Raw genomic sequence first — 13,096 nt, forward strand, 5'->3', positions numbered from 1 at the left:
TTCATCAAGCTGGAGAGTGAGGAAGTTGATTCTAAGACTGGGATCCTGAATCTTAATAAGGGGGCTGCAGTGCTGTGAGGTGTGACGTGGTTATGATGGATGAGGAATTGCTATTGAAAGGAACAACAGTGGATCGGCAATGACAAACCTTCAAATAGCGAATTGGTGAACTATAAAAACTGTTTATTCCTGTCTGGCGCAAGAGTGCAAAAAGAACAGTAGCCAAACTATGGCTTATGAGGGAAGTTAAAGATAATATTAGATAAAAAGAGACCTGCAGATTGGCAAGAAGAAACAATAGACCTAAGGGTTGGGGTTAGTGTAGAAAGGGATTGATTAAGAAGGAGAAAATAGTGTATAGGAGAAAGTTTGCAGGGAACATAAATGTTTCTGTCTATATATAAAGAAATGAAAGATTGGTGAAAATTAATTTAGATCCCTTGCAGTCAGAAATAGGAATTTATAATGGGGAACATAGAAATAGCTGACAAAATAAATTTGTACGTCACTTCTGTCTTTACAAAGGAGAACATAAACCATACGGGAAATGATGGAGAAATCAGGGTTTAATGTGAGGAAGGAAATGAAGCAAATCTGTGTTAGTAGAGAAATGGTGTTGGAGAAATTGGTGGGATAGAAGACTGATAAATCCTCAAGCCCTGGTAATCTGTATCCCAGAATATTTAAAGGAGTGGCCCTATAAATAATAGATGCATTATGAGTTGTCATCTTCCAAGATTCTTTAGATTCTGCAAATTGAATGGTAGCTAATGTGAGCCTACTATTAAAAAAAGGGAGGTAAAGAGAAAACAGAAAAATGATAGACCAGTGAGTCTGACATTGGTAGTGGCGAAGATGTTAGAGTTCGTGATCAAAGTTTTTATACCAGAGCACTTGGAAAACAATGGTGGAATCAGACACCATCTGCATGGATATAAAAAATGGAAATCATGCTTGACAAATCTGCTGGAATTCTTTGAGGACATGACTAGTAGAGTCGATCGGGGGAGCTGGTGGATGTGACTTATAGAAGGCTTTCCACAAAGTTCCACATAAGAGATCAGTATGTAAAATTAAAGTGCATGGATTGGAGGTAGTGTATTGAGACGGATAGAATATTTTTTAGCAGATAGGAAACAAAGTAGGAATAAATGGGTCTTTTTCTAAATGGCAGGTAGTGACTAATGGGATACTGCAGGGATTGGCATGAGGACCCCAGCTATTCACAATATATGTTAATGATTTTAGATGAGGAAACTAAATGTAATATCCCAAAATTTGCAGATGACAGAAAGCTGGGTGGAAGGGTGAGCTGTGAGGTCAGGACAAGGATGTTGCAGTTGATTTGGATAGGTTGAGTGAGTGGCAGGTGCAGTATAATGTGGACAAATGTGAGGTTATTCACTTTGCTAGCAAAAATAGGAAGTCAGATTATTATTGAATGGTTGTAAATTGAGAGGAATTTTCAATGAGACCCAGGTGTCCTTGTGCACCAGTCACTGAAAGTAAGCACACAGTTGCAACAGGCAGTAATGCCGGCAAACTGCACATTGGCCTTCATAGTGAGAGGATTCAGGTACAGGAACAAGGATGCCTTCCTGCAATTATTTCGGGCATTGGTGAGGCCACACCTGGAATATTGCGTGCAGTTTTGGTCTCCTTACCTGAGGAGGGGTGTCCTTGTTATGGACAGGGTGCAGTGAAGGTTTACCAAATTGATTCCTGGGGTGGCAGAACTGACGTATGAGGAGAGATTGAGTCAGTTAGAATTGTACTCACTGGAGTTTAAAAGAACGAGGGTGAATCTCATAGAAACCTATAAAATTCTAACAGGATTAAACAGGTTAGATGCAGGAAGGATGTTCCCGCTCATGGGGAATTCAGTACCAGTGCTCATAGTTTAAGGATAAGGGGTAAACCTTTTAGCACTGAGATGAGGAGAAATTTCTCCAGCAAGAGAATGGGGAGACTGAGGGGTTCACTACAAAAGAAAGTGGTTGAGGCCAAAACATTGCATGTTTCTAAGACAGAGGCAAATATAGCTCTTGTGATAAAAGGGATCAAGGGATATGGAGGGAGGGCAGGATTAGTGGAGAAATCAATGACCAGCCATGATCGTATTCAGTAGTGGAGCTCAAGGGGTCAATGGCCTACTCCTGCTTCTAACTTCTATCTTTATATTCCAGAAAAGAAGCATGAATCTAAGAGTTATCAAGAAGATAGGTATCATGGCAGCTTCCAGGTTACCTGGGGCAGACTTCTAGGACATGATCGTAACGATCACAGATTACTTGTACATTGACCAAATAGAACCCTTTTCTATTAGTTAGTCGTGCCCTGGTGTTGTTCTCTTTATGCAATATATATACAACCGATAGCGCCCTGCACATGGGGAAAGCCAGCTATGCTGGCAAAGCCTACTGCCTGAGCTGTAGCACTGACCTCATCTTGGGGATGAAGCAGTGTGATCTTCCAGGAATTGCAATAGTAACAACCCTGATCGATTTGATTGAGAGATCCCGCACAGGTCTTCGGTGAATTCTTGGAATTAGCTAATCACCTATAAATCAAGCATACTTTCACGTCTTGACAGCTACTGTGATAAGACGATCATCCGCTCCTTCAGATTGCAAGTCCTGCTTCAGCAAATGACACAGTTCTGTGACAGGGACAACTGCATTCAATGCAGCACTATACCTTGCTCAGCTGGAGGAAATAGCTTTAAGGGCGAAAGACCTCCTGTACCTCATTTTCACCCTGCAACTTCTTCATGTGGAACCTGTTCAGCAGCTGCTGAAGACTGCTGTTGGCCCTGCGCTTGCTGAAGCATTTCTTCCTCCTCAACTTCTGTGACTTCAGTGCATATGATAACTCCAGCTGTGGCTGGATCTATTTGGTGAAAGTTACAATGAGCCTTTCAGAGCCTATGAGAGTATCAGAAACAGCTCCTAAGTAATGTGAGCAGTCAGCTGTTGCACACAATCAAGTAACAGTTTGTATAGTCTTTGATACAGTGGAGTGAGGAGTCCTCTGTTGAAGAGGGTCCTAGAATGCTTGTAGATAGACCTATGACATAGTTGATCATTTTTGAATGTATGCAGCACAAGTCATGTCACATATATACAGTAGAGCAATATATTTCCACCAGGATTAGTGAAACCAAAAACCCAACATCATCCAAGAAAGGCAGCATTGCATGTAAGATCATATTTTATTTGGCCTCGGTGGTCACGCATACATTTCACATCCAGAATTCTGTGATTACAGATGTCTTTAACCTAGTGTCATAGACTTTTTTATAGCATAGAAAGAAGCCCTTCCACCCATCAAATCCACAACAGTCATCTGACAGCTTCAACATTGCTTGGGTCCAGTGTAGATAGCAGCAAGGCAGCGGAGGAAGGATGGCAGCGCAGGCATCGTTGGTGATGAGCCGGCTCAGGATTGATGGACTCTCTTTAAGTTATATCTTTCTATTTTTTTTTTCTTATTCTCAAAACTATTCGAAATGACGCTCGATCGTGGTCACAGTGGAAGAGCTTTTCACTGTATTTTACTGTATTTTTCACTGTAAATACACGGGACAATAAAATCATTCATCAAACATCCATCTATTCTAATTGCAGTATCCAGCACTTGGCCCATAGCCTGTATTCCATGGCATTTTAAGTGTTCATCTAAATAATTGTTAAATGTCTGAGGGTTCCCACCTCTCCCATTCTTTTAAGCAGTGAGTTCCAGAGAACCAAAATGTTCTTGGTGAAAATACTTTTCCTCAAATCCCATCTAAACCTCCTGCTCCTGGCCGTAAAACTCTGTCCCCTTATTTTGACCCCTGTGGTATTGGGATATGTTTCTCCCTGTCTACACCCATCAGAACTTTGTACACCTTAATTAGATACCTCTTCGTCTTCTCTGCCCTAAGAAAAGCAACTCCATCTAGCCTCACTTCATAGCTGAATTGCTTCAGCTGAGAAAACATCCTAGTGAATTTATCTGCACCTTTTCTATTGCAATTGCATTCTTCCTGTTGTGTGGCAACCAGAACTGTACACATTTCCCCAGCTGTGACCTAACATTATGTACTGCTTCATTATAACCTGCCCACTCTTGTATTCAATGCCTTGACTAACAAAGGCACGTATCCCATATGCCTTCCTAATCACCTCATCTACTTGTCCTGTTGCTTTCAAGGTTCTGTGGGCATGCTCATCAAGGTCCTCAGATCGTCTGTATTTCCTCAGGTCCTACCATTCAACATGTACTCCCTTGTCATTTTAGACCTTCCAAAATTCATTTCCTCGCACTTTTCAAGATTAAATTGCCACTGTTCTTTCTATCTGACCAGCGTGTCTAAATTGTCCTGTAGACTAAGACTTTCCTCCCCACTGTTAACCACACCAATTGCTGTGTCAATGTACACTGTAAAAATGGCTGATTACTACAATTGCCCACAGTATCCGTTATGTCCTTCATTTTGGGATCTGGGAACCTAGTTTGTTTCTGTTACCTGTAAATATAGCAGTCTGCATATAAATTAAGCAAGAGTAATTAAGAATGAGACGTTAAATCATGCAGGTAGACTCTTCACTGCTCACTAGCGATACTAAGATGGAATCTACTATGGCGGAGTAGGGCTCCTGAGCTGGGGCTCATCTGCTCTGACTGCTTTTCTTTTTTTTCCTCTTTTCTTGTTTTTTTTTCTCTTTTCCTTTACTTTCCTCTTGTTCTGAGCTCAGCTGGTGGCGGCGAGGGATCCCAGTGTGGCAGCAGTGAGTGATGCCAGCGCAGACTTGAGTGGGCCTTTACTTACTTCTCTGGGGTGAGCACAGGACCAGGCATCAGAACTGATGGCTGCTACATCAGTGGGGATGTTGTTAGAACAATAGGCCCAACAGCAAAAGATGGTGGCTGAGGATTGGTGATTGGTTCTTGGTTGGGTCCAGTGCTGATGGCGGTGAAGCTGTGGCAGAAGGGTGTCACGGCAGCATGAACGAGGTGGGCCCAGCAACAACAGATGCATCTCTGCCATTGGTGGGTCTGGTCCAGGCATTGGCGGAGGAGAATCAGCTCAGTGGCCAAAGATGGTGCCTATTGAGTGGCAACTTCAATGTTGATTGGGTCTGATGTAGGCAGTGGTGAGGCAGTTGAGGAGGGATGGTGGCACAGGCATCATTGATGATGAGCTGGCTCAGGACAGATGGACTCTGTTTAAGCTACATCTTTTTTTTTCTTATTCTTAAACTAAGCAAAAAGATGCTGAATCATGCTCACAGTAGAGAGCTTTTCACTGAATTTTACTGTTATTCCTACTGTAAAATACATATGATTAAAAAATTCATAATTTATTCAAAGTGAGATTCTCATCTCTGTTGAAAGCCTAATATACAAAATTGAACCTTTTTTCTTAAAATTGAGAATCTCATTTTCCACAAATTTTCCCAACTGTCTCTGCATTTCCCACGTCATTCAGAGCCTGGGAAAATGCAGACCACTGTTTCAATTTAAATGATCATCTCATCCCTTCTTGAATCTCTCAATCAAACCTGCCACCACACTTTCTGGCAGTGCATTCCAGACTCTAACTTCTTGCTGTGGGTAAAAGATTTTCTCAATAGCATTTGCTTCTAATTCAGAACACTTTGAATCTGTGCCCTCAACTTCTCAATGCTTTTATAAGCGGGCACTGTTTCTCTATAGCTACTTTATCCAGAAGTCTCTTGATTTTGAAAATGTCTATCAAATTTCCTTTTAGCCTTCGCCTCGCCAAGGAAAAACCACTTTCAACTTCTCTAATCTATCCCCATAACTGCAGTGTCTCATCCCTGGCACCATTCTCATAAGCAATCAAATGCCAGCAACACTCCAGTCTCCACAGAGCCACCAAGTGCTGTAGCTACTGCTGGGGCTACAATAGTCCCCAACACTGAGGAACTGAACAGCAATGGTTAGGATGTGTCATTGAGGCTAGACCAGAAGGCCTTGATGAGAAGATGAGGGTGGGGCAGACAGTGGAAGAAAGAAAACTAGTGGTAAGACCCGGAGGGGATCCTACAATGGATCCAGGGGGCCATTTAAAGAGGCATGCCAATGTCCACCACTGGCCCAAGCAGGGTCTTTCCTCATGCTGATAATAGCAGTAGAATGGAGCCCTCAAGAGGGCATTAATTGGCCACTTAAACAGCTCAATTGATCCATGGAAGAATAGACTTCCCACCCTTTACCCACAACTGGTAACATTTCAGCAGGGCCATGTAGAGCATCCATGCTTTTTTCCAGTCAGCACCTCACAACCAAGAGCCCTTATAATCCAGTCATATGAACTTAAATTAGAACAAAACCTAGAAACCAGAAGTGGGATGACACAACAGTGGAAGTGTGTAGCTGTTTCATTTACAGATTAAAACATTGCTAAGTCTGTACTGAATTCAGCATTTGTTCTGTTTTAACAAAAATGAATAGGACTCACATTTTTATTTCTTATCTCTTAGCTCAGGGAAGCCTGGGTTCCACATATTATTGTCTTACACGCAAGTATTTCTTGCAAGCCACCCATCATCAATATCATGTTTAATGATCAAAATAGCTGAAATTTTTCCTATGACTATTAAACTATAATGTTACAGTAGAATGACATATTGCTGTTATTTTAAGACTGTAGATGTCTTGTCCTTGCAGGGAAAAGACTTTGCGATGATACCATAACTTTAAGAGGTGTATTTTGTCCTGGTTTCTTTATGAAGAGAGATTGAGACAGAGATGACAAGCAGTCTGTCCAAGCCAATATAGTAAACAGCTTGTGAGGCATTGGGATTTTTATTTTACAGTTGGAACAACAGCATGAATGGGTGGAGTCAGGCTCCCACAGAACCAGGGTTTGAATTTAGCTTTCAGTGGTTGTTGGTATTTTGAAGCTGCCATACATTTATCCCTGTTACAGAAAAATGCTTGCGTTCTCTCTCTCTGCCAGAATTTTCTCTAGATGTTCTTTTCTCCTGGACTGGAGAAACATTGCAATGTATTTTCTGAATTTGCTTTGTCAAGGGTGTGTTTATGTGATTTACAATATTGGAACAGTTGCTGTTTGGTAGTTAAATAATTTATTATTCTGTTAAGTTTTCAAACAGAGTTAAAGTTAGACCAATTCTTCTTTCCTTTGTTTGTGTTTTAACTGTAGAGTAAGAATAAAGTGTGTTTTGCTTAAAGCTGAGTAGCGTAACCAATCAAACTACACCTGGAACAGAGCACCTTACGCTTGTCTTTAAATAAGAAAATGTTAGGGTCTAGGCTATCCCCTTGATATATTTGACGGGGATGTTTGGTCTGGTCCATAACAATTTTAATATAATTGCCATGCGGTGAGCATAATGTGCTTTAACAATGTTTTAAGTTTTGGTATAATTGATACTTTAAGTTAGTTGTTGGAAAACAACCAAGTGTTTTGGGGTTGACCAATGCTGACAACTTTGAATGTGGGTATTACGATATTAACTACATTTTAAAATACTCGGCCGATTTTAAAATAGTTTGGGACATTCTGAAGTCAGGCATTTCTTTCTTATTCACAAAATACATCAAACATTCAGTCTTTACTATGTACATTTGGAGGTTATTGTTTATCTGGATTTTATCTTGCAATCCATGGAACCTAAATGGGAAATACAAAATTTACATGCTGAAATCAGTTCATGTGAACCACTGCTGATAATCCCTTTGGTAATAATCTTTGTCTCCTGAACTGCTTCCTATTGTGCTGTTTAGAATTGTGGGAATTAATAACATTCTTCTTGGTTTTGCAGGGCTCATACCTGTTTCAACCGGTTAGATCTTCCCCCATATCCATCCTTTTCTATGCTTTATGAGAAGCTGTTGACTGCTGTGGAAGAGACAAGCACATTTGGTTTGGAGTAACAAGTTAAACAGAAATGTAAACCTGTTTTCTTCTACTGGATCTTCTGTTACGGACTTTCAGGAGATGGAGTTTGAGATGAGACCAGCATACTCGTGTTGGTGAATACGTTGTGGGATTTGAATTAGCAAAGAATTGTCCTTCACAGACTTAACAGGACTTACGATTGTTAGAATGAATGTAGAAGGTGAAGTAAGATTACTGAGTACAGACAATCATTGTGCATATTCTGCTGAATGATTGTGTGTTTGATAGAAGAAATGAAGGGAAGAAACTAAAACCTTGTGCACCTTATTGTCATCTTACACACAATATTTGGCTACTTCTGTCTACCATTAAAATATTAAATATGCTTTTGTGAAGAAGCCACCAAGACTTGCACAAAGATATGTCAATGCTACTTTGGAATGACTGTGAAAATATTATAATGGACAAATTTTTTTTTCAATAGAGTTTATCTCAAAGCTTTAAGAGTTGGGATTATGTCTTTTTTAAAAATTCAGTGGCATACCTGTATCTTCTAGAGTTCCAAGCTGAAAACAAATGTACTTGTTAATGAAGTAATTGTCTTTATATACCTGTTATTGCATGGTATACAATCACAATGTATGGAAATGTCTAGAATAACAGCTCCATTGTCATTATGGCACAGTAAAAATGTCAGCAGTTGTGGAATTCAATTTTATTTAATCTTTGTAATAGATTATTTACAAGTCCTATATAATCTTTAAACTATCCAAGCCTTGTTGGAGGGAGATACCTGTCAGTTCATTCTTTGTGCTTATACTAAATTTGTTTAGATTATCTGCTCCAGGACATCCAAAAGATTGATTTCTTTTATTTTTACAAATAATGTTTTCAGAAACAGGGAAAGTCTTTTTTTAAAAAATGCACTGAATGTACCAAAGTAAAAAGGGGTAAAATTGCACCATTCACAATATGTAGGTACGATGGTATACTCATATATAGAACAATGGAAACCATTTTTAGAGATCTTCTTATGTCTTCAGTAATAGGACTGAGTACAAAAATATGTATTAGGTTGTTTGTAAAAACAAAATACTTTCCCTTGAGCAAGATAGAATAAATAGATTTACAGCAATAGATCAGACGTATCTGCTCTATGCATACTTAAAACTTGGTTAATAGCATTTTCGTTAATAAGAAAATAGGATTCAATTTATTATAAAACAGAGTATTTTCACAGTACCTGAATGAAGACAGTTGGGAAGATTTTGTAACCAAGGTAATATAATTTTACATATTGAATAGTATGCAAGTAACAGTGATAAAGACATGAGGAGATATTGCCTTTGGATCTAAGTAAAAATGTAAAAATACTCTGCCACTTTTATTGTCTATATAAATTTTCAGTAAATTCTGTTGTTTTACTGCTAAGATTTGAAAATAGAACATACTCGGTCAAGAATGCTCAAATTAATTTAAAAATGAACTGAATGCACCTTCTCCAATTAATCTTCAACAACTCAATGTCAATCCTTAAGGATCACAATGGTCTGAAGAAAAATGGATTGTACTTTAAAATATTACAAATTTGTCTTATGTTTATATTTTTTGATCCACCTTGTGATGGCAAACCTGCCTAGGTCCATACCTAGACCTCCTGGCTACAAAGTTTGAACTTCTATATCTCTTATTACCCAACTTCAACTTAGCACATATTGATACAATGGATCGTGTAGACAGTGGTAATCAAACCAGTTCAATTTTTTGATTTGAATATTGCATCATCTTTTAAGTATTTCTTGTCAATATACAGAAATTATACTAACTTTTATTTCTTATCCACTGATGCACGAGCTGTCCAGTGACTTATTCATTATACAGGATGGGGTCAATGCTGTAGTATCCATACACATGATTGAATACTGTAAGACGTTGCATGGATGTTATACTTCTTTACACAGAAAGAGAACATTTAGCTCTAGTTATGACTTAAACATTGATATTTCTGGTACTCTTATCCTTTTTTATATGGTGTTTAAAAAAATTCTATATCATTTGACACAATTTCATATTATAAATAAAACATATATATAACACATGGCTAACAGGACACAAATCATTGAAATGTGCCATTGCCATATTTAGTGTTCTGATTAATTTCAAAGTTTCAAACTGTCTATTGGGATTATGCAGAATTTTGTACACAATTGCTATTAATTATGCTGAAAATACTTAAGATTATTGTTCTGTTTTTGTCAACTATGATTTAATGGAAAAAGATTTTAATGTACTAAAATTTGAATTATGTTGTTTTATTTTCATAACATATACATATTTTATTTAAAACCATGCTGCATCATTTAAAAATCATTAATTGCAAATAAAAATTCATAAAAACAGCTGTGAATAAGAAAGATAGATTTTGTTCATTACAAAACAGAATTTTTACATTAAAGTTCAACTTCTGACTGGCACTTTGTTCAGGTTGTAAACTGAATTATTCATTACTATGTTATGTCTGATTCAATAGAATTTATGGTTTTAGATATATTTGCCTGTTCTGATGATCTGATATACTAGAATTAAAAAGCGTATAAGTCAGTGCACCCACTTCACTACTATGTTTTCAAGAATCACTTAGAAACAATCGACAATGTTGACAGAGAAACTATAACTACTGTACATTACAAACAGAAAAGAGGTGAGAAGGATAGCTCCACTTTTTATTCCAAAGACAGCATATTCGAAAAAAGTATTTTAACTCAAGCAATTGTCAGGAAGAAACAAGTAACGATGTTACAACTTAGAAATGTAAAGTTTTTCGTAGATTTTAAAAGAAAGATAAATTTTTCCACTCAACACTTGAATGTACACAATTGCAGCTGTTGTCACACTCATACACATGTATATACACTTAATGGAAGATTACAAGATTGCAGGATTGTAATCCTTTATTATCCACTGAAGAAAAGCTCTGGATGTCTATGAGGATGTATTTAGTGTTTTTATGTTTGCAGTAGCAGATTTTCTTGTCACGCTTCCATCAAAGTATAATAGCAAAGCCCTGGTATGATTTCTCAGGTAGGGAATTCAAGGCTAACTTGGCTCGCTGCTTATATGTAGCTTAAAACTAGTGGTAGCAGGCAGGATGTTTTCGCTTTGTTGGCATAGATGTGTCTGTCAAATCCAAAAGAAGCCTTCTTAAAACCTCTTATCAGAAACCTGAAGTGGAATATTTCCCTCCTTGGAGATGGCAAGAAGGGAAATAATTTAGCATGTTGGACCTGGAAAGATACTCACCCTATATACTCACTATATCAATTAAGTTATGTACAAAAAGGTCCATTGGGGTCTTTCTCAGCTTGCCACCAATTAAGGCTCTTAAGTGGTCAACTAACAGCCACTTTGGGGCTCTCACTCACCACCTCTCCAATCATTCATCTTCAAGGTGGGCAAGGAAGAAACATAGTGGCTAATATACCAACTTACTTTCATATCTCTGGATTCCCAGGAGAGGGGCTTTACCAATGGTCTTTAGGACTCGGAAGCTACCGGACACTGGCCACTTCTGGTACCGGGGACACCAGTGTTGAAGCCTGTGACAGGTTGAGAATCTCACCAAAGCTCACCTGCCAGTTGATTGCACGTTGATACGCCATTCCAAAGAAGGGTCACTGGACCCAAAATATTAACTCTGCTTTCTCTCCACCGATGCTGCCAGACCTCCTGAGCTTTTCCAGCAATTTCTGTTTTTGTTTCTGATTTTCAGTATCTGCAGTTCTTTGGTTTTTTAGATTGGTTTTTCTCAGTGGAGGGAATAGCACGTTAGAGAACAACTAACCCTTCCACTCCCACACTTACAGCCATATTTTACCTTTTGGGAATATTTTATAATTGTAACCAGAGCATCTCTTCACATTGCCCTGAAATACTTTCTGATGGTTAGGTCATTGTTAAACAATTGAGTTTGTCTATCACTCATCCACATGCAATCTAGATGAAATGGAGTTTTTCACATTGACTTCCTAGATTTAAAGTTTGGAGTCAAAGAGTCTACAACACTATTGTGAATCCAGTTTCTTTTAATTACTTGTAGAAAAGTAGTCATAACCACAGGAAGGGTCATTTGCATGAAGAATTGGTTCAGGGTTCTTGCAGTTCCATGCATATATTCAGAAAAACAGAACCTTGCAACTTCATTTTATTTTACAGGAAAGTGTACATTTTGGACCCTAAGTTTATTTGTATGTTATACAAATACTGAATACCTCAGTCTATTAGTCTGATTTAGGGGTGGATCCCACAGTGAGATGCTTTCAATGGATACACTGGGACTTTCCCTTCTCAGCTCAAACTATTAAAATTTAAAAAACATTTCTCTTTCCTTCTTTCCCATTTTCCCCTACCTGGAATTCTAATTTCAATTTCCACTGTCATTCTTGCCTTTCTCTCTCTTTTCCTGGTACTGTCTACATTTTTCTTGTTATTGGACTTACACTTCCATTTCTGCTACTCCAATTCTAATTTATCTGTTTCACTGTCCTCAATTTCCACCTCTCAATCTCTAGGTGCATTGCTACACCTTTTAGTTCTTCTAAGGTCAGTGCCCATAACTTCTTGTAAGTTATCTCATCCTGTTCTATAAAAACACTAACATCAAATATACACATCTTAGCAGTTTAGTATTACAGATCCCCCACTCCCCTAAAAAAGAGCAGTTTTTAAATTTGAAGAGGCAATTTACTTTCCCCACTTCAATCATTTTCTCGCATCTGTTCAAGCTCCTCAGTTCTCCACAACAAATTTATTTTTAAATAATTTTAAAAATTTTAATTTATTTTTGCTCGAGGCTTCTCTCCAATTGAACATGTCAACTATTTTTGCTGTGAGCAATAACGATCAGCAAAATATTTTTGGATCACAAAAGAAGCAAATTTGCTAACTGTTAAACACAAGAAAAACTATTTTAAAAATAGGACACCAAGCATATGGACTTTGTGCAGTCACTTGGGCCCGTATATATACAGGTACAAAGTTAAAGGAAAGGTAGTGTTCAATAAAAAGTAAAATAAAACAGTAAAAAGTAAATACTGTGGATGCTGGAAATCTGAAATAAAAATAGAAATGACAGAGAAAGTCAGCAGCTCCAGGTGCATCTGAGAAGAGAGAGAGTGAGTTGTATCAGAGATAGTAGGAACTGCAGATGCTGGAAAATCTGAG

The 13,096-nt window shown here is 38.1% G+C and overlaps 1 protein-coding gene across 5 annotated transcripts in view; it reads left to right on the top strand.

Moving 5' to 3' along the window:
* The window catches only part of hecw2a (HECT, C2 and WW domain containing E3 ubiquitin protein ligase 2a), a 291,027-nt gene extending 280,807 nt beyond the window's left edge, over positions 1 to 10,220 (top strand). For all 5 annotated transcript variants that reach the window (XM_048599375.1, XM_048599376.1, XM_048599374.1 and 2 more), the window contains exon 29: positions 7,800 to 10,220. In XM_048599375.1, coding sequence (XP_048455332.1) covers positions 7,800 to 7,911 — 112 coding nt within the window. In that variant the 3' untranslated portion in view covers positions 7,912 to 10,220. The remainder of the gene's footprint in view (positions 1 to 7,799) is intronic.
* Positions 10,221 to 13,096: the final 2,876 nt, after the last annotated feature.

This window comes from Rhincodon typus, chromosome 7 (assembly GCF_021869965.1).
Source record: "Rhincodon typus isolate 14 chromosome 7, sRhiTyp1.1, whole genome shotgun sequence".
Lineage (NCBI taxonomy): Eukaryota > Metazoa > Chordata > Chondrichthyes > Orectolobiformes > Rhincodontidae > Rhincodon > Rhincodon typus.